Below are 22971 nucleotides of genomic sequence, written 5' to 3'. Positions count from 1 at the left end.
AGATAATAGACAGATGATAGATGATAGAAAGACGGCCAGACAGATAGATAGATAGAAAGAAGGAGAAGATACATGGATGGATGGATGGATGGATGGATGGGTAGGTAGGTAGGTAGGTAGGTAGGTAGGTAGGTAGGTAGGTAGGTGGTAGGTAGGTAGGTAGGTAGGTAGGTAGGTAGATAGATAGATAGATAGATAGATAGATAGATAGATAGATAGATAGATAGATAGATAGATAGATGATAGATAGAGGTTAGATAGATAGACAGACAGAGAGATAGGCGATAGACAGGAGAGAGGGGGGAGAGCGAGATGATAGATAGATAGATAGATAGATAGATAGGTAGGTAGGTAGGTAGGTAGGTAGGTAGGTAGGTAGGTAGGTAGATAGATAGATAGATAGATAGATAGATAGATAGATAGATAGATAGATAGATAGATAGATAGATAGAGGTTAGATAGATAGACAGACAGAGAGATAGGTGATAGACAGGAGAGAGAGGGGGGGGAGAGAGATGATAGATAGATAGATAGATAGATAGATAGATAGATAGATAGATAGATAGATAGATAGATAGATAGATAGATAGATAGATAGATCGATCCTTGGCACTCCCTGAGTATAATCAATGCTAGATAGATACCAGTGCTAGACAGACAGACAGACAGACCTACTCAAATGACCACTTGCTGTAGCATGAATGCTTAAGTCAGGGGAAGGCCCATACATTTATCAACTGGAAAAAAAAAATGAGCTTGATGGGGTAATGATCAGGTTTAATGGTGCTGCTTTATAGCGGAGATTTCTGAATTATTTTCAGTCAACCCTTCTTCCATCCGGGCACCATGAAAATCTCAATGCAAGGATTGTCAGATGGAACTTCTAAGTCTCAGCATGCCTTTTAAAAAGGTGATGTGCCCCAAGTGAGGTGAGAGTTATTGTTTAATTAGACAGAAAATGCCACGTACGAGAAGCATGTCAGAAGAACACGTAGAGAGCCCAAAGCATTGCAAAATTAAGCAGTGCCATCATTTTTGTTTCAAAATAGGAAAGTAATGACTCATTAACAGAAGTGTCACATCTGCCTGATAATTACCTTCAAAATTTCTAGCTCAGGAGAGTGTTGCAACTGTCTAAGTTGTTTTATTTTCCCTGGGAAATAAATCACTTGATGTTTCATTTTATACACTCAATCCTGGCCATCAGTCTGGCGCAGCAATGGATTTTGGGGATGATCAGACCCAACACATAATTCCTAGTCAAGCATAAAATATATAGTTTTATACACTTATTGCATTGATCTTGGGTCACTTTTCTAGTGAATTAGGACTCTTATAGAATAAAATGGGTGAGGGGGTTAATAGTTATTATTATTAAATGTAGTAAGTCAATGGGTGTGTGCGCACACATGCATTTGTGTGCATGGCTGTGAGTTGGTCCTAACTATAAAGACTAGTTCCTGAAGTTTTCATGACAACGTTTTTGCAAGTGGTTTGTTGCTGCCTTCTGCCTTAACACTGAGAAGCTATGACTGATCCAAAGTCATCCAATTGGCCTCCACTGCCAAAGGCAGGAACATAACACAGATAGTCCAACTCCTAGTTCAGCACCTCAATTACAGATGGTGTAATTTGGAATCAGGAACAGTGTTCTTGACTAGTTCAGCCAGTCCCATGGCTATTGCTATCCTGAATATTTCCTGTGGCATCAACACATTTGCTCGTTACTGGCAAATCAGAATTCTGAAGGATCTTTTAGCACTACATTTGTCTGTCTGTCCATCCGTCCGTCCATCCATCCATCCACCAACAAGTACAGGGAAACAGGGGGGGCAGAGTGGGCGTGGCCAAGGTGGACATGGCCAGCTTGACATCACTCATGTTGGGGGCCCCTATGGTGGCCTGAGCACACTGCTAGTTAAAATGGACTCCCGAGGTCTGTTTTTGGCTGCAACAGCCTCCTGCAACCCTCTGCCAGCGAAAACAGAGCTTGGAAGGGGTTCTCACAGCCCTCACGAGCTCCAGTTTTGGCTGCAACGGACTCCTGCAACCCTCTTCCAGCAAAAATGGAGCTCACAGGCGACACTCCTGAGCTCCATTTTCACTGGCAAAGGCACCAGGGGCCAATTCTTTCCTGTTTCCAGGGTGGCCCTATGGGCCAGATCTATGCACCCCATGGGCCAGATCCTGAACTATCAGAGTGACAGCTGATGGAAAGCTTGTTCCACTTAATAGGTAGTTTAAGAATCCTATAAAACCAATAAGCCAGAGTGATGAGGCAAATCATATGTCAACCACACAGGCGTAGGAGAATGGAGAACCCAGAATCTGAGTTCTTTATTCTGCAGAATGGGGGGGTGGGAAATAAATTTACAACGGCTCATTTAGTGACCACTCAAAGTTACGATACTGAAAAAAGTGACTTATGATTGGTTTTCAGAGTTCCGACCTTTGCAGCATCCCCTTGATCATGTGATCAAATTTCAGAAGCTCGGCTACTGGTTCATACTTATGTCCTGGGGGGGGGGGGCGTGTGTCATGTGATCACCTTTTGCAAGCAAAAGTCAATGGGGAAGCCCGATTCACTTAACAACCAGATTGCTAATTTATCAACTGCAGTGATTCCCTTAACAACTGTGGAAAGAAATATTGCAAAATGGGGCAACACTCACTTAACCAATGTCTCGCTTAACAGCAGAAATTGTGAGCTCCATTGTTGTCAAGGACTACATGTATAAAATGGCAACAAGAATGTGCAAAAATTGAGTTTTTTCTTTATCTTTCATTAGCAATAGCAATTAGCAATTAGACTTACATACCGCTTCATAGGGCTTTCAGACCTCTCTAAGCGGTTTACAGAGTCAGCATATCGCCCCCAACAACAATCCGGGTCCTCATTTCACCCACCTCGGAAGGATGGAAGGCTGAGTCAACCCTGAGCCGGTGAGATTTGAACAGCCGAACTGAGATAACAGTCAGCTGAAGTGGCCTGCAGTACTGCACCCTAACCACTGCACCACCTCAGCTCTTACACAGGTTTGTCTGACACAGGTTTTTAAAAACATTATCTCTGCTCTTTGTCACAATCATTATCTTCTTAAAACAGTCGTGACATTGTTTTTAAAAATGAGATGTTCCTGGTACCATCAATAGGACTGGAAGAGGTTAGGTAAGGCTTTGCTCCAGGATGTTAATTTTCTTCAAGATTAGGGTGGATAATGGCTGAATTAAGAGCCTTTTTCTGTCGCTGAGCCTTGTTTATACGTTTCTACCTGGAGAGAGATGGACTAGTTTCTATCGCCCTTTAGGTATCAGTTTAAACACATTTTATTATCCCAAATGTTCAAAGGACAGAAAAGCTCCCCATTTATTTGTTCATTAATGCTGCCTGCCTGTATTTATGTGCTGTGATGTTACAGTTTTTAAATCTGCTCTGCTAACATATTTTTTTCCCATTTCCCTTGCATCTTTTTTTTTTAAAGAAAAACAACAACAACCTTTGCTATTAAGGATTATCCCAATGCTACGATTTCCTTCTCTTGTTATCCTGACCATCTGGTGCCCCTCTTTTAAATCCTTGCATTGGTTTCCTGTCTATTTCAAAGCCTTGCAAAAGGCTTTATAATATCCCTTATCTTCAAAACCATCTTCCGTGAGTTAAAGCTTCCCTGCATCCTGAAACAAACCGAGGTTTTCAGTTTCCTGCTTCTTATGCCTCTATAAGAAGATCTCGCTTCTGTCTTCCAAATTCCTTTTTTAATACTCGGCTTCCCCCACTCCCCCTTGCGAAAGGAGTTGGAACCTGTGAAGCCAAGTGTTATGATTAAGCAAAGAGAAACAATTACTGCAGGCTACTAATGTTAAATGATGGGCAGCAAAGAACTGGAAGAGAATGTTATGCGTCATGCCTTCTATACTCCATCCCCTAAGCTAGCCAGTTATCTTTGAAGCAATGGAGGATCTTGCTTCATCACTAATGCTAAACCAAGCATTCATTCCCAGGCTTTTATACAATAAATGGAAAGGCCACCATCCAAATCTTGACTTCTATAAATAGTCAGTTTTGGGTTTTCCATGGAAACAAAATTTTGTTGTGGCCCGCCGGCAGGTAGTGGAGCTGGCAGCAGAGTTGGACAGTGAGGAGGTTGGGGAGGAACATGGGCCAGTCCTGGGGGCTGAGGGAACCTCAGATGAGGCAGAGAGGGAGCTAGACAGCAGTGAGGCAGAGGAACAGCTGGAGACTGTTCTCAGTGTGCACATGTGCAGAGCTGCCAGAAGACAAGAACAACTCAAAAAGCAAGGTCGACTTGGGAGTAAAGCCACACCTTGGAGGTGATTGGCCATTCCCATAGGAAACAAAAGAGGAGAGATTGGGGAGTGGGCTTTTGCAGGAAACAATTTGTTCCTTTGGTCGTTTCAAGAGTGGAAAGTTCCGTTTGTGATTGTAAGAGACTCTGTGCCAAGTGTTGCCTTGCCCTGTATTTGGAAACTAGGTATCTGGCAGCTTGCCAAGTGAGATAAGGTTCATGTTGATAAATATTCCTCTGAAAGACTGTTTGTCAAGCCTTGCTGACTGTGAATGAAAGGAATTCACAGTCGTGTAAATAAAAGAGATTTTGCTGGGGATCCAAACTCTGCTTCATACTTGTTAAGGAAGCCTGGGTCAGAACAAATTCTAGACTAGTATTTGTCCTAACTTTGCAACTTTAAGATGTGTGGATGTCAGCCCCCAGAATTCCAAATTCTGGAATAATCAGGGAGCTGAAGTCCACACCTTGTTTAATTTGCATCCTGCCTTTATTATTTTTACAAGTAACTCAAGGCAGCAAACATACTTAATACTCTTTCCCCAAATCAGCAACCCCATGAGGTGGGTTGGGCTGAGAGAGTGTGACTGGACCAGCTAGCTTTCATGGCTAAGGTGGGATCTGAAGTCACATGTCCTGCTTTCTAGCCTAGTGCTAGAAGTAGTTCAACCAATAGCCCAAACTGGCTCCTGCCTGATGAGTTCTGGGAGTTGAAGTCCACACATCTTAAGGTTGACAACATGGAAACAACACCAAGACCAAGAGAAGTGGTTTTAGAAGACAGCATTATCAAGCTGTCTGCCAAAAATATAAATCCTTCTATTCCCCACTATCCTGTCAGAGGCTGAAGAAGCTTTTTGCATAAGTCTTCAAAGAAAAAACAAAGAAGTCCAGTTGCCTTCTGAAAAAGCACCTTTGAGACAACCATGATCTGGATGACTGAGAATCTCTACAGGCTTTTAGCCATACAATTTAGGATGAACACCCTTTGAATGGTGTGGGAGGAGGAATGGATTTCCAGAGGAAAAAAATTGCAGACTACAGGAACAAGAAGCACCACTCAGGTGACCCTGAGGACACAGATAAACCTCCAAGTGCTTCAAGGACCCTCCAAAAGATGCAAATGTCCTGCTGTCTGCAAGGAATATAAAGCCTTCCATTCCCCATCGTCCAGTCAGAGCTGAAGAAGCTTCTTGGATACGAAGTGAAATGTCTTCAAAGAAAAAACAAGAAAGTCCAGTTCTTTTCCTGAAAAAGCATCTTTGGGACCACCATGACCTGGATAACTGAGAATCTCTACAGACTATCAGACTGAAAATTCCCTCTATTGGTTAAAAAGCATAGATTTATAAAGCTGGAAGGGACCGAGCATCATACAGTCTGTCCTAGATAAAATATTTTCCTACTCTAACAAAGATGATTAATATATAGGGGATGTAATTCTTTCCTGTTTCCTATCCTAATGTCAATTTCCTCTTTTTCTGCTACTTCCTCGAATCTATTTTAGAGTATAACCCATTTAGTCCAGGAACTATTTAGCCATATGATCTTTAAAAAATGTAATACGTTTGGATAAAACCGTGTGAAAACACTTAACCATAATGATGGCTAGCAGGAGCCATACTAAATATCATCAGAACTGTAGGATGGGATAGGAACATATTAAAGTGATTATAAAAGCAAATGAATCCAGTTGGCAGAAAAACAGCCCTGACCTGATTTTATTTCAATAAATATTTAATATTTTAATATATCTAAAGCTAATGGTAACCAATCAGTTTTCAGAATCAGATTTGGTTCCCTAGGAGCACACAACATGTACATTCTGAATTATCTCTCCACTGTATTAGAGGGGGACAGAAATAAATGCCTTTAAATCTTCTTTGAGATTACAAATCATCCACACAGACCCTAAAAAAAAATACAAAAATACCCAGCTTATAGCTATTAGATAGATTTCAGCATATTACACAACAGAGATTTAAAACAGTAAAACAGCTGCCATCTCATGTGTCTGGGGGGTGTAAGGATCTTGCCCAACCCCTTCCCTCTCTTCCTTTTCATTCATGCATCTATGTAAAAGGGAAGGGAGGAAACACCTGTCTCCAGATCAACTGTTATGGTGGGTCTCGTTAAATCAGTTTTAGAAGGAAAAAAAGGGAGACTTTGCTTATGCTGAAATTAGAAAAACAAACAAACATTCCCACCAACTCCCAAACACCCACACTCTAAGCATTCTGCTTAAGTAGAAACTATATCAGCAGCCTCTGGAAAGAGATTATAGGTTATCTAAGGTGACCAAGATGATCAAGTAATGGATAATGCCATTTTTGCTCTATAATGTTGGATTAGACTTAAGGAAGCCGATCTCATCTCTGCAAAAAATACCTAAAATGTATTGGGTAACCATGGCCTCTCTTGGTCTGATTCATCTTAGAGCAGGAGTCACCAAGCTTTCGGACCTCAGGGACCACTAAATTCATAATTTTAAATCTCGTGGACCACTAATATGATCTGCCTAATGACTGCCTGGCTGGGTGTGACTAGGTGGGCATGTGACTGGGTGGGCATGGCCAACTCGATGTCACTCACATCGAGAGTGCCTTGCTGGCCTCTACTCCCCCTCCCCTCCCAGACACTCCTCGCCTCCTCACCCGGGATCTTTAGGGCCCCAATATGAAGCAGTTGTTGGAGCTAAGCAGCCACTATGAGAAAGAATTGGCAAAACAGCTGTCTCAGTTCAAATTGAATCTGACCAAGAAGGATGCTCAGCAGAAGCACCTCACTGAGGGCTGTGAGCATAGGCTTTCCAAGCAGAGGGAAGACCTGCAGGAGTGCAAGGCCAGATACTGGAGATGGTCAGCCAGTTCCAAGCCAGGATGCAATCCCACTGGAACAAGGCCTTCTTTGCCACCAATGGCACTTCTCTCCAGCCTTGGCCCAAAGCCCCACACAGGAGGCTGAAGCAGACCCCAAATTGGAATTTCTGCTCCCTTCCAACCCACACCAAAAGACCCAGAAGGGGGAGACTCTCTGCAGCAACACAAACGTTCATTGCGTGTATCTGGTCATAATTTGAGGACCCCTGAATTAGTGCAATATAAAAAAGGCAAATATTTTTTTTGCAGACCACCAGTTGGTGACTGCTGTCTTAGAAGCCTGATGTGAAGCTGAGTTTGCCATGGAGGAAGGCAACCATCTGTTCTGCCTTAAATTTAAGGCCAGCTTTATGATTAGGTTAAGTAAAACAACTGCCTTTCTTAAGGAAGGAATAGAAGATGGAGCAAGATGGTAACTGAGGGGTCCTTGTCTATGGAGAGTCTCCTTCATCCAGGTCATGGTTGCCCCAAGGTGCTTCCACACACCCCCCCCAAAAAAAAGGCAAATTGGACTTTGTTTTTCATTGAAGACATTTCATTTCTCATCCAAGAAGCTTCTTAAGAACTGAAGGATCCTTGGTGGTCTCTGAGCTTGACTGTTTATGAAACATCTTCAAGAAAACAACCAAGTTCAGAGACCACTAAGTATTTTTCAAAGGTGTTTATACGCCCCCCCCCCCCCCAAAAAAAAAAAAAAAAGGCAACTGGACTTAAATTCTTAAGAAGCGTCTTGGATGAAAAGCAAAATGTCTTCAAGGGCTCCTCATTTCAACCCTCCAAATATTCTCCTTTATTGGTAAGATGGCAACTGCCCACCAATTGTCATTCGCTCTGTGAGCTGGTTGTCTCCTGCTACTATAGTTGCAATAAACCACAACTCTTTCAGACATTATGGAACCTGTGGTTTGTTATTTGCGTGCTCTTGTAAATGAAAAGAAGTAACATCAACATTTCACTCAGTTTATTGATGTTTGGTAAGCATCTGCCTATTAAAACATTCATTGTGTAATATTTCTATAAAGTCATTCAAAGTAACAAAAATGGGTGTTATGGTTATGATGCAGGCAAAGATAAGGCAATGACAGAGAACATGTATATCTCAGAAAAGTTAAAAATATGCGTTGGATAGTTGAATTCTCCAATTTAGTGGTTTGGGATTGCAAATGCTTTATTGCCATACTAAATATTGGTTGATCAATGACTGTAATAAAGAATATTTATCTACCTACCATACTAACATCATTAGTGCAGAAGACAAAGCTCCAGCAAGCTATTCACTGAGAACCGTTAGAAACAACTTTTATTCACACCTGGCTGTTTGCAAGCTGTGAGTGGTGGTTTATTTTACGGGTGAAATTCAGCAGGTTCTGACAGGTTCTGGAGAACCGGTAGCAGATGTTTTGAGTAGTTCGGAGAACCGGCAAATACCTCCTCTGGCAGGCCCCAGAGTGGGATGGGGATGGATATTTTGCAGTATTCCTCCCCTGCCACGCTCACCAAGCCATGCCCACAGAACCCAGAGGGGTGTTAGGGCTGTCTTGTCCCCACAGTATTTGTTTCGGATCTTTTCCTGTGTAAGATTGAGATTGTCTTAGTAATGTTTCGGCGAGGTCTCACTCGCCATCCTCAGGCTGGTGTTTTCGGCTTAAAGTGAGATCGGAGCTGCCATTTTTCTATAAATCTATAAAACCCACCTACCACCCAGGCCGTTACAACACAAACAACAACGGACACACAGCCAGCACCAATCAGCACCACTCTACCAATCATGATACAGCTACACAGCCAATCAATCCATTTACTAAAACAACGCCAGCACTCCACACACCCCACCAAGATTTATAGAAAGACAGCTCCAATCACACTTTAAGCCGAAAACACCAGCCTGAGGATGGCGAGTGAGACCTCACCGAAACATTGCCAAGACAATCTCAATCTTACATGGGAAAAGACCCGAATACAAGACCAGCATAGATAGATAGATAGATAGATAGATAGATAGATAGATAGATAGATAGATAGGATGGATGGATGGATGGATGAGAAAGAGAGAGAGAGAGAGAGAGAGAGAGAGAGAGAGAGAGAGAGAGAGAGAGAGAGAGAGAGAGAGAGAGAGAGAGAGATTCTATTTTATGTTCAAAGATATTGTCCATTGTCTGTTACTATATCTACTTTTCCAAAACCCAAGAGACAGATTTTTTGCTATTTTAAGCAGCATTGGGATAATTCTTCTGAAGCCAGGATTGCTGAACACTTCATAGAAGCTTATCCATATGTTACTTTTACAGCTTCACCGTTTCCCTAATGTACAAGTTGCAATTAGCTTTCAACTCATTTTGAAGGTATAAAAACCATTCCACAAATGTATATTGTCGTGGCTTTTAAGTAAACACAGATTCAGGATATCCGATTGATCTCTTTTGACACTGGTTTAACAAAACACCACATCTTGAGACTGGTAAACTGCTTAAAAGGAAATTAGAAGCTCACGGTACTCTTTATAGTGCATAGAAGTAGAAAAAGAGAAGGAACATGTTCGACCTGGGTTTACACAGGCTTTCTTATCAAGGCTTTTGAAGAAAATAAAACTGACACAATTAAGAGGTTGACAGCATATTGCTTTCAACATATACAAATACTGATTCCTTCTCCTGTTCCTTCTAGCTAAGTTAATTAGAAGAAATGTCTACTTTCCTGTGGTCTAGCAAGCCATCAATGGGGCATCTTTGGTTGATCAACTAAAGATGTGTCTGAGAGAGCCGAGGTGGCACAGTGGGTAGTGTGCAGTACTGCAGGCCACTTCAGCTGACTGCTAGTTCAGCAGTTCAGCGGTTCAAATCTCACCGGCTCAGGGTTGACTCAGCCTTCCATCCTTCCGAGGTGGGTAAAATGAGGACCCAGATTGTGGGGGTGATATGCTGACTCTGTAAACCGCTTAGAGAGGGCTGAAAGCCCTATGAAGCGGTATATAAGTCTAACTGCTATTGCTATTGCTATTGAGATCAATAATTAATTCTGCTTTCTATATGCAACTCAGGTCATGGAACCAATTGTCCATTGATTTGAAGGAGAGGTAGGTTTCTGCTGGTTCACCCTGGCTCCTCCCACACACTCGGAAGCTTCTCTGTATGTGCGAGAATGAGCGTGCATGTGCAAACTAGTAAATAAATTGAAACCTACCACTGATTTGAAGCCCAGAAAGTAGTTAAAAACATAATCAGCTAGATTTTCAAAATATTGTAAATGAAGCCATTCTTTTTTTTAGTTTGCAATGCTCTACATTTCATGTTTGTATGATCATCTGTTATATTTTAGAAAGTTGCCCAGAAAGGCTAAGAAAGTGGGAGACATATGCAATATTCTTGCCTGGAATACAAGGTTGCAATCATAAGTAGTCCTCGACTTATGGCCATAATGCATCCTGTACATCATGGCTGTAACTTGCAATCATCGTAAAATGGGTTGGATACATGACTAGCCCAATTTTATGACCATGTTCACAGTGACCATTAAGTAAATCATTAAGAGTCATTAAGCAAAACCACAGACATTAAATGAACACTGTGGTCATTAAGCAAACCAATGGGTTACTATTGCCACAGTTTTGCCAAAAACCAGCAATCAATGCCAGCTTTGGGCAAAACTGTCATACAATGCAGTAATGTGATAGCAGGAGGCTGCCACAGGCCATAAATGCATTCACACAATAAAAAAGATGTTGAGACTCTAGAAAGGGTGCAGAGAAGAGCAACAAAGTTGATCAAGGGACTGGAGGCTAAACCATATATGAAGTTATAAGAATTCAGAAAGGCTAGTCTAGTGAAGAGAAGGACCAGGGGAGACATGACATCAGCCTTCCAATATCTGAGAGGCTGTCAAAGAGAGGAGGGGGTCAACCTATTTTCCGAAGGACCCAAAGTCCAGACAAGGAACAATGGATGGAAACTGATTAAGGAGGGATTCAACCAAGAAACAAGGAGATCTTTTCCGACAGTGAGAACAATTAGCCAGTGGAATGGCTTTCCTTCAGACGTTATGAGTGCTCCATCACTGGAGTTTTTCAAGAAAATTTCTGACAAGACAGCCACTTGTCAGAAATGGTACAAGGCCTCCTGCTTGAGTAGGGGGTAGGACTAGAAGACCTCCAAGGTTCCTTTCAACTTTGTTGTTCTATTATTCTATCTTGTGCTGCTTTCTTTGATTCCTGCTCACTTTTCAGCTTGCGGACGTGTTCAAGGACAGATTTTTGAAATGCTTTACCTGGTCTCCAATGGTATGTTACTGTTCAGAACCCAGCTGTTATGCAGATGCACAGAGTCCTGGGTATTTGGGGGCGATTGGGCAGCTGGATTCGGCTGGCTGCGGGTGGTCAGCGATCTGGCTTGGAGGGAGTTGGCTGCTGAAGGAGGCTTTCGGCTGCAGGTGCAGGCGTGGGGAGGTGGTGGCGGAGGTGGCAGTGGTCTGAAGGTAAACTGGTTGCGTGGGCTTCCTGGCATTTCTGCATTCAGAGAGAAAGCAAAGAAAACAAAGAGGCCAAATTATTATTTTCTAGCAATGGATGGAAGCCAATCAAGGAGAAAAGCAACCTAGAACTAAGGAGAAATTTCCTGACAGTGAGAACAATTAACCAGAAGTTGTGCATGCTCCAACACTGGAAGCTTTTAAGAAGAGACTGGACAACTATTTGTCTGAAGTTGTGTAGGGTTTCCTGCTTGAGCAGGGGGTTGGACTAGAAGATCTCCAAGGTCCCTTCCAACTCTGTTATTCTGTTATTTTAAGCAACAAAGAACAGAGTGTCTTGATCCCAAAGGATTACAATATTGTCTAGACACTTAAGTCAATATATCAAAGATGCCACATTTTATTTATTTGCTTCTCTCCTTTTTTTACAAATAACATAAGGTGACAAACATATCCAATATATCTTTCTCCCCTTTTCCCCACAACAACATTCTGTCGAGGTGGCACAGTGGTTAAATGCAGCACTGCAGGCTACTTCAGCTGACTGCAGTTCTGCAGTTCGGCTGTTCAAATCTCACCGGCTCAGGGTTGACTCAGCCTTCCATCCTTCCGAGGTGGGTAAAATGAGGACCCGGATTGTTGTTGGGGGCGATACGCTGACTCTGTAAACCGCTTAGAGAGGGCTGAAAGCCCTATGAAGCAGTATATAAGTCTAACTGCTATTGCTATTGCTATTGTCAACTTTGAACCAAACATGGCAGAAGCCATTTTACTATTCCTCAGTTGCTACATGAAGGGGAAGTGGGGAAGGAGGTTGGAATACCTCGTTAGACACAACAAAGAACTTTCTCATGGGAACCAAGGTCATCTCCATGGAGAAGGATACGGTCAGGAAAGGAGTGCCCAGAAAGCCCGCCAATTGGCCAATGTGACCTGTGACACTTGGGGATGGGTTTATTTCTTTTAATTATACCGAAACCGTAAGAATTATTTAGAGTTGGTTTTCCTTTAATCTGTGCCAATATGATGTTCTGACTGAGGCTTCCCAAGAGCATGAAACAAACTCCTTGTCCCAACAAAAACCTCTTTTATTAGTTTACTGTGAATTCTTCTCATTCACATCCAGCAAAGTCTTTCAAGGGAGGATTTACAGTCACAGACCTTATCTGGCTTGGAGAGTTGCCAGGCTGATATGTGCAAAAATCTGGCAAGGAATCTCAAAGAGTCATGAACCAATTAAACAAACTAATGGTCTCCTGCAAACTCCACTCCCCTTCCGCTCCTCCTTTATTTCCTCTGGGAGGGGCCATTCATCATCCACCTCTGGCCATACTCCCAAGTCTACCCTGTTCCTTATCTGTTCCCTTCGTCTGGCAACTCTGCGCATGCGCACACTGGGAACAGGCTCCAGCTGTTCGCCTTCCTCATTGATGTCTGACTCTGAAGGCAGCTGATAACTGGCATACGGCTCTGGCCCCCTCTCTGCCTCTGACACAGAGCCCTCATCAGAGCCTTCCCCAGATTCCAGGACTGGCCTATCTTCCTCCCCAACCTCCTCACTGTCTGAATCTGTTGCCAGCTCCGCTGACTGCTGGCAGGTCACAACAAATGTACTCAATAAAGAAGAGGTGGATTCGAGTCTCAGAGTTCTGCTTTGTTTGGGTTTGGGTTGAGTAGTTGTAACCTTGACACAGTCCTGTGTGGTGAGTCTGGCTGAGAGAGAGGAACTTGCCCAAGGTAACTCAGCTGGCTTTCATGGCTAAGGCAGAACTAGAACTCACAGTCTCCCTGCTTCTTGCCCTGTGCCTTAACCACTAGACCAAGCTGGCTCTCAAACTATCTGTGAGCTTAATTCAATTGCCACTGAAATGCTCACAGAATGTATGCTTATGAAATCCCATTTCTTCTTGCGTGGATCAAATTAAAGCAGCTTATTATAGCACTAAGGCAAGAGCCAAAAAAGAAATATTATATAGCTAGTTCTTAAATTTAAAATCACAATTGAACCTGGAATTATGGTGGTAAGTCATGGAAGTCATTAAGTGAGTGACCACACTTGATTTTATAACCTTTTTTGTGATGATTGTTAAGCGAACACGATAGTCATTAAGTTTCTTACAATATGTGTGTTTTTGCTAGAATTTCAAAGTAATTGTTGGAAACTGGCAACAAACAAACAAACAAATAAACAAGCAAACTAACTAACTAACTAACTAACTAACTAACTAACTAACTAACTAACTAACTAACTAACTAGCTGGGATGCTTTAAACAGCTATAAATGTGAGCTAGTTTTCAAGTGCCCAAAATGCAATCACATGACTGTGTGTGTCTGGTTGTCGGAACTTTGAAATTGGGTCTTAATTAGCCCTTGGGAGCCTTAACTTTAAATGTGTCATTAAGTGACCAGTCTTTAAACAAGGACTAGCTGTAGTAGAATTCTGGCCTATTTTCTCCATTTTTCCACAACAGAAAAATAGTAAGTGTATTCAGATCTAAAAATAATCAAAATAAAACAGAATAAAAATGGTATTATAAGAAGCTCCAAACTGAATGAATGGTGTGGCAAATTTTGTATAATGGCAGCACAAAATTGGGTGATATGGGAAGACACATTTTTGAGTCCTTCTTTGAAAGGTGTACCCTTAATCAAAAATCACGCTACCTACCCAGAATTTTCTTAGCATCAAATTAATGAAGGTCTGTTTAGAGTCTTTGTAGATGGAGTAGCATAGAAACATATGGGTGTCCAGGCTTTTGGCTCACGTGGGCTGCAATGAGTGAAGAAGAATTGTCTTGGGCCACATATAAGATATGTACTATATTAAAGTATATGAATCACATAATGTTAATTTTTTATTATCTTCTTGGGCCACATTACTAGTTGTCCAGGGGAGGTTGGACATACCTGGATTAGAGTTTCTATTGAGCCATGACCTCATGGACATAGCCAAAGATACTTAGGAATACCGTTAAAAGGTCCAAAATGACTTGCTGAGAACAACTCAGATCTGAATTTACAGCAAACAACAGGGAGCAACATAAAAATCAAGTGAATGTTGAAGTTTGTTGAAGGTTATAGTATTGTTTATGGTTTGGAGTAAAATCAGATCAATTGTTGTTGTTGTTGTATGGCATTCTTACAGTAGCCAGGAGACCACAATGCTATTGCAGAATAGTAGTTTAGCTTTCCAAGGTACAAGCTTTGTTATAGGACACACTTGTGTGGGTCCCCAAGGAGGGTTAGCTGGCTTCGCACCAGAGAGAAAGATGAATGGTTCTTCCTGCAGTGTCACCCAAGGTCCCTTCCCTTCCTAGAGCTGCCTCACAAGTAGACTCCACAACCAGGAAGGTTCAAAGCCATCAGGAATTTGACTGCCTGCATAGAGCATCAGCTCATCTCCCCACCTAAGTGGCACTATCTAGCTACTTGCATAGAACACACTTTCAAATTGTTAGATGGACAGAAGCTGAGGCAAGTGGCAAGGGCTCATCCTGCTAGGACTTGAACATCTGCAGCTGAGACTCCAGCATCATTAAGCCATTGAGCCACCACATTTTATCAGATCAATCATAACTTGAGAGTATGCTGCTACTCAGTCAACCAAAAACTTCCTTTCACCAACATTGAATTTAATTTAGGGGGAAATCAAACTTTGAAAGAAATATTCATGTTGCAAACATCGACATATTTGAAATTAAGATAGAACAGGAGAAACTATTTAGCTCTAGCAAACTCCCTTCCTCCCAAGAAACTTTTTTTCCAGAAATGAATGCATTCTTGAAAGAATGAACAGTTTTACTGATGAGCAGTCTCTTTCTCTCTCTGAAAATGAAAGAGAGGGAGAAGGAGAGAGAGAGAGAATCAGTGACCAAGAGAATGGGAAAAAGAAAAAGTGGGTATCAGAGATGGAAATCTTTTTCATGCTAAATTAATTTGGAAGATGTTCTTTGAGAAGCTATTAATATTAATGCATAATAATAAGCAGTGTAATCAGAACCTGGCCGATTAGATTAACTGGAAGCATTAGCAGGATTCTTTCCACAGCTATCGGGAAAGAAAAATTAAAATCCTCTTTTTGAGCCGCAAACATGAAAACTAAGATAAGAGGCAGAAAGATTTCACCACCACTAGGCCCAAGTGCCCTATCTTCTTCACTTTATTGAGTCTTCTGAATATACATTTTGACTGATAAAAACCTGAAGAACTAGGTCATGACAAGAACGGCCCACAGGAATGCGAGATTCTGCTCACACAGGTGACTAGTCCCTGCAGTTTTCTTGGGAACATATTCAGTTTCCTACTGTTCATTGCTTTTGATGAAAAAGAATATGGTTTAGAAATTAGTTCAAGCATGGAAGGACACTTCAATTCCTACCATGGATGAGTGGTTGCAGAAGCCAATGGGGTGGGCTGAAATGGCAAAATGGACCACTTTGATTAAAGAAAAGAATACAACACAATACACTACAATAGCAGAGTTGGAAGGGACCTTGGAGGTCTTCTAGTCCAACCCCCTGCTTAGGCAGGAAACCTTATACTGTTTCAGACAAATGGCTATCCAACATCTTCTTAAAGACTTCCAGTGTTGGGGCATTCACAACTTCTAGAGGCAAGTTGTTCCACTGATTAATTGTTCTAGCTGTCAGGAAATTTCTCCTCAGTTCTAAGTTGCTTCTCTCCTTGATTAGTTTCCACTCACTGTTTCTTGTTCTACCCTCAGGTGCCTTGGAGAATAGCTTGACTCCCTCTTCTTTGTGTCAACCCCTGAGATATTGGAACACTGCTATCATGTCTCCCCTAGTCCTTCTTTTCATTAAACTAGATATACCCAGTTCCTGCAACCGGTCTTCATATGTTTTAGTCTCCAGTCCCCTAATCATATTTGTTGCTCTTCTATGCACTCTTTCTAGAGTCTCCACATTTTTTCTACATGGGGCAATCAAAACTAAATACAGTATTCCAAGTGTGGCCTTACCAAGGCACTATAAAGTGGTATTAACAGTTCATGTGATCTTGATTCTATCCCTTTGTTTATGCAGCCTAGAACTGTGTTAGCTTTTTTGGCAGCTGCTACACATGGCTGGCTCATATTTAAATGGTTGTCCACTAGGATTCCAAGCTTCCTCTCACAGTTACTACTATTGAGCAAGGTACCACCTATACTGTACCTGTGCATTTTTTTTTGCCTAAATGTAAAACCTAACTCAAAGGTTATATTTTGTTTCCACACGGAGACAGCTTTTGAACTTCGTGCTTGATGTGGAAAAGAATGAAACTTTGATTTTGAGCTATCCCAAGTAGACTGATAGATCCTTATAGAAATGGCTAGTTTATATTGCAATAAAAAAGCAAAAGGTTAGGGTTTGATATTAATGCCTTATTTTACTGCAACAGAGGGAGTTGGAAGTCAATGCTTCCCCCACACCTTTCCCCTGCTAATTCTTCTACTCTTCTCTTCCCCACTTCCTCCCCATTGTTTTCCTATTTTCTTTGGTATTTTATATCTTATTTTATGTTAAGGTAAAGGTAAAGGTTCCCTTTGCACATAAGTGCTAGTCGTTCCTGACTCTAGGGGGCGGTGCTCATCTCTGTTTCAAAGCTGAAAAGCCAGCGCTGTCCGAAGACGTCTCCGTGGTCATATGGCCAGCATGACTAAATGCTGAAGGCACATGGAACGTTGTTACCTTCCCACCAAAGGTGGTTCCTATTTTTCTACTTGGCATTTTTACATGCTTTTGAACTGCTAGGTTGGCAGAAGCTGGGTCAAGTAATGGGAGCTCACTCTGTTACGCGGCACTATGGATTTGAACTGCCAAACTGCCAACCTTTCTGAACGACACGCTCAGTCTTAGCCACTGAGCCACCACATTCCTTTTATTTTAGCTTATAACTCAATAAAAATGTTAACAAGAAAAAAATAATAATTCAAAGTGTATGAAGTCCTGGGTGAAATTCTTCTAATGGCAATGCAGGGTTCTTGAGGCCTCTTTCACACTTCCATCCCCCTCAAAATTAAGGATTTAACTACTAATCTTTTTGTTTTATTGATCGCATTTATTTGCCAGCCCTATTTGCTAAGAGTATCATGACAGCAACGTAAAATTCTTCACAACATATTCATAAAACATAGGTAGCCTTGATTTCCAACGGTTTGTTTAGTGACTGTTGGAAGCAGGGGTGGGTTGCCTGTAAATGGTTCTGCCCATGCGCAGAACAATAAAAAAGGACAAAAAACATGCCGGCAATGGCAGTGGTGACCGGGCAACCGATTTGGAGGCATGGCCAGCCTGGGTCGCTGCCGGTTCTGTGACCCAGGTCATCATTCTGCTACCGATTCGCCCGAACCTGTAGCAACCCACCTCTGGTTGGAAGTTACAATCCTACTGGGAAAAAAGTGACTTATAATTGTTTTTCACACTTATAACCATTGCAGCATCCCCATGGTTATGCGTTTCAAAATTCAGAGACTTGGCAACTGACTCGTGCTTATGATGATTGCAATATCCTGGGGTCATGGAATCCTTTGTGACATTCGGACAAGCAAAGTCAATGGGGAAGCCAGATTCACTTAACACATGTGTTACTGACTTAATAACTGCAATGATTCACTTAACATCTGTGGCAATAAAGGTTGCCAAGTGGGCAAAATTCACTTAGCTGTCTCATTTAACAACAGAAATGTTGGGCTCAACTGGGGTCGTAAGTTGAGGATTACCTGTATTTCAGTCTGGATCATACCAATTATATCCAACAGCATAAACAGGGCACAGTGACTCTCAAACACAACTCACCCACCTCCAAATATCCATATATTGATATACACTGTGAGAAAGGGTCCTGTTGCCAATAAATAAGTATTCTGCATTTGCCTTGCTATTGGTTGACTGCAAAAGTATCTGTAAGCTTGGCTAAAGCTAAAATGAAAGCATTTCCATAGCACATTTGAAGAAATTACAAATTACGGTATCTTCTCCACCCCCAAAAGAGAAAATAATCAAACTGTTCCATCATTTCTTGACAGCACTGTAGTACTACATTGTTTACTGCTGAAATCGCACATTTAAAGCAATGCATTAAAAAGTGATGAAGCTTAAACGTTTTGTAGTTAACATGCAAGGCCCCACAGGACATGCTCATTTGTTCCCTTTAAAGATCAACTGTGAGTTGGAACTTTTTTCCCCCCCTTTCAAACTATGAGACATGCACAAGGCTTCAATAGGAAAGTGATGCAATCTAATTACCTCTCCAGATTGAATCCCTGAACTATCAACTGGTTTTATGAATAGAATAGAATATAATAGAATAGAATAACAGAGTTGGAAGGGACCTTGGAGGTCTTCTAGTCCAACCCCCTGCCTAGGCAGGAAACCCTACATCACTTCAGACAAATGGTTATCCAACATCTTCTTAAAAACTTCCAGTGTTGGAGCATTCACAACTTCTGGAGGCAAGTTGTTCCACTGATTAATTGTTCCAACTGTCAGGAAATTCCTCCTTAGTTCTAAGTTGCTTCTCTCCTTGATTAGTTTCCACCCATTGCTTCTTGTTCTACTCTCAGGTGATTTGGAGAATAGTTTGACTCCCTCTTCTTTGTGGCAGCCCCTGAGATATTGGAGCACTGCCATCATGTCTCCCCTAGTCCTTCTTTTCATTAAACTAAACATACCCAGTTCCTGCAATTGTTCCTCATATGTTCTAGCCTCCAGTCCCCTAATCACCTTTGTTGCTCTTCTCTGCACTCTTTCTAGAGTCTCCACATCTTTTTCACATTGTGCAATGAGATCATTGCAAAGTGAGGGCTGTGGAATGGATTAGAAGTTCCAGTGGACTTTTCCATATGTGCACGCTGTAAACCAGAAGAGCAGTTCCCCGGTGTGCAAGTACGTGCCAGGCAGCTGCTCTTTCAGTTTCCAGTGCGCATATGTGCACCACCTACCTGGTCTTCTGGTTGCTGGCTTTCATGCGTGAGCACAGCTGCTCAGCGTGCATGCGCGTACCGGAAACCGGAAGATCATCTTCCCGGTGTGCACATGTTCACCAGGTGGCTGCTCTTCCAGTTTCTGGTGCTCCCACATTTGTGGAGACCAGCTGGCTGGTGCGTCGGAACCTAGAAGAGCAACAGGCAACAGCACATGTGCCCAGAGAGATGGCTCTGCATGCCATGAGTACCATAGGTTTGCCATCACGGTACTAGACCAATATGGGGAATTTAAAAATTACCATTTCCGGTAATTGCTTGGTTTGGGAGATGTTCTTTTCTTCCAGAATCCTTTAGTACTCTACTATTTATTTATCCCGGTACTGCTCAGAGTCTTTCAGGAAATGCGATTTGTTCTGCTATTTTTAATTTATTGCATTGTCTTCTTAGCCAGGCAGAATGCCACCATCACATGACTTTACTTCAGATCATTTCGGTCCGACTCGTTTGCTACTTTCCCCCACAAACAGACATAATGTCTGATGTATCCATGTTCCCTTCAAAACCCTGCATCCTAAATCACCTTGCTTTTCGCATTTCTACCCTTAATGTATGACTAATGTATTAAGGTAGACTCACCAGTCTATTGTGGTCCCAGAATCTTACAATCCATTTGAAGATCTGTCATCTATCTTCACTATTTCATTCCCGTTTTGAGACCAAGATTGGATAGTGGTGAGCAGTTAGATTCAAAGGATGGAGGAAATCCATTGTTATGATCTATAGCAGGGGTGTCAAACTCAAGGCCTGTGGCCTGGTTTTTTGCCTGTGGGGCCACCCTGAAAACAGCAAAGGACCGGCCCACAGTGCCCCTGCCAACTGGAACAAAGTTTGTTAATCTGAGGAGTTACTCATCCAAGTAACTTCATCAGTCAATTTTTTTAAAAAAAAAATGGTGTCAGAGAGTGATTGGAATGTATTAAATCTTGCCAAGCCTCCCCAAAATGTATTGCAATATGTAAATGAAGACTCAAGCATCCAAGTCAAAAGTACTCAAAAAGGTTAAATATTTATATAAAACATAATAATATATGTTTTACAACATTTCACATGTCAGATAGAAGACTCTTCACCTTGGCCCAAATCAGTTAAATGGTAAATATAAGTACATCAGTATCCCCTATGAAAATCATATTTGAATATGTTCTGTACAGAAATTGAACCTATCTATTGCGGAAGTATTCCCTATACCAGCGATGGCGAAACTTTTTTGGCGCACGTGCCATAAGGGGGAGGGAGTGCAGGGGGCGTCATGCGTGGGCATGCTGCACCTATAATGCAACACACAACCCCCCAGTGCGCATGTGCGCATGAGGGGCACTCCCATTTTTTGCATGCTTTTTTCGCCCTCCCCAGGCTCCAGAGGTTTTCTAGAAGCCTGGGGAGTACGAAAACAGCCTCCCCCGCCCCCTCCAGAGGCCTCCCTGCAGCCCAGTAGTTGGATTCATTTTTTACTACCGTTTTTGTGGGCGTGGCTTTGTGGGTGTGGCAGGGGAAGGATACTGCAAAATCCCCATTCCCTCCCCACTCTCAAAATTTCTGCTACCGGTTCTCCAGAACCTGTAAGAACTGGCTGAATACCACCTCTGCTGCAGCCTCCTGGGAGCAAAAACAGGCCGTGGGCCCCCCTGCCCCCCACATGAATGCATGCATGTCTCCCGCACGCGATCCGCTTCCTACATATGTGTGGCAGAGACCCCAAAATTAGCTGACCAGCAGGAGGCAGTGGAGCTGAGCTGGGGCGATGTTTTACGTGCCCACAGAGAGGGTTCTGCCTGCCTCAGGTTTGCCATATACAATAAAAGGAGGACAGAACCCATAACATCAATTGTTAGAAATCTTAATTGCTTCTCTGAGTAGGATATTATCTTCTTTTTTTAAGAACTAAATTTCAGCTGTTTCCAATAAACTTTTAATAATAGCTGTGTATTGCAGAAATCATAGTGCCTCCATTACGCTATTAATTGCTTCAAGATTTTTGGTAGAAGTTCTATTTTCCTTACTGTTCTACTACTCTGAGTCATCCGTGCCTTACCTCACATATTATCAAGAAATTATTTTAGGATAGAAATACAGAGATACAGATCCATAACATTTTAACAGAGGGGAAAAAAATAGTCACTTCATCTTTTTTTCCAAGTATACTCATCATCCTCTCCTTTATTCCAACATCAGAACCAAAATCCTAGAAGTTCAAATAAAAAATGTTCGGCATTAAATATATGCAATTCTCCATAGAATTAATCCAATAATAACATCTGAGCATGTAAATATCCTAATCAAAACAGATCTTAAACAGTCAAAAGAGTAACATTTTATAGATTGGGTGTGAGAGAGATAAAAGAGTAAAGGAAATTGGTTTACTGAAACAAGGTAAATTTACAAACTGTACATAATTAAAGAGAAATTCTTTCTAGGGATAAGGTGATATAAAACATTTTTGGCTAATGAAAAACAATAACCATTTTCAAGGAGTGAGGAATTTAAATGTGTCTTAAAGGGACACTAGATTTCTCACTATTTCATTAATATATTGTTGCAAATCAGAGTTTAATATTCATTGTAAAAGTTTAATAAAATGTTATGGAGTTTTGCTCAAGTAGCTTTAAAAATTGTTCAGTGCTGTTATGAGATTTGCCAGGAGAAGGGAACAGCTAAGGAACAAGGGACTAAGGCCACAGATTTGCTGGAGAGGAATTCACGGTACATTAAATAAAAGGGGTTTATCGGGATAAGGACTTGCTTCGTGCTACTGGGGAAGCCTAGGTCAGAACGATGTTTTAATAAACAAATTCTATAGCTTTACTTTTTTTCATTCCGCTCTTATGGATGAACTGACTTAGACATCAGTGTTGATTTACCATGTTGGAATAGCTTAACAAGAGTCCTATGCTCAGACAGACTGTGAATATTCCTGACGACCTATTTCTAAAGGCGACTAAAGGAGAGTTTCAAAGAAAGCCACGTACTTTAAAAAAAAAAGCTGAATGAGAATTTCTTTACTATAGCAACTGCCTGTGAAATATATTATCGGGCTGCCTACTTTACAAGACTGAAGGCATAGACACCAAATTGTAACACAGCACAATATTCTTGCTTCAGTGAAGCTGGTCAGTTTTAAATACAGAAACCTACCTCAATGCTGATAATGGTATGATAAGTTTGTTTGCAAGTTATTGGGAGATTGTTGAATTATGTGCTTGTGTTGACTTATAGCTTTTGGCAGGGATATATGTGTGTGTGTGTGTGTGTGTGTGTATCTTTGTATGTATGTATGTATCTTTATATGTATGTATGTATGTATGTATGTATGTATGTATGTATGTATGTATGTATTTCACT

General features: G+C 41.6%; 1 protein-coding gene across 1 annotated transcript in view; it reads right to left on the bottom strand.

The window, feature by feature from the left end:
* LOC116516109 (teneurin-1-like) overlaps positions 1 to 22971 on the bottom strand; it is a 348491-nt gene that overhangs the window by 203763 nt on the left and 121757 nt on the right. The window contains 1 exon segment of the mRNA XM_032228512.1: positions 11447 to 11684. Within this exon segment, the coding sequence (XP_032084403.1) occupies positions 11447 to 11684 (238 nt within the window).

This window comes from Thamnophis elegans, chromosome 12 (assembly GCF_009769535.1).
Source record: "Thamnophis elegans isolate rThaEle1 chromosome 12, rThaEle1.pri, whole genome shotgun sequence".
NCBI classification, from domain to species: Eukaryota; Metazoa; Chordata; class Lepidosauria; order Squamata; family Colubridae; genus Thamnophis; species Thamnophis elegans.
The sequence above is the reverse complement of the archived record's forward strand: the minus strand, read 5'-3'. Positions and strand labels throughout refer to the sequence as shown.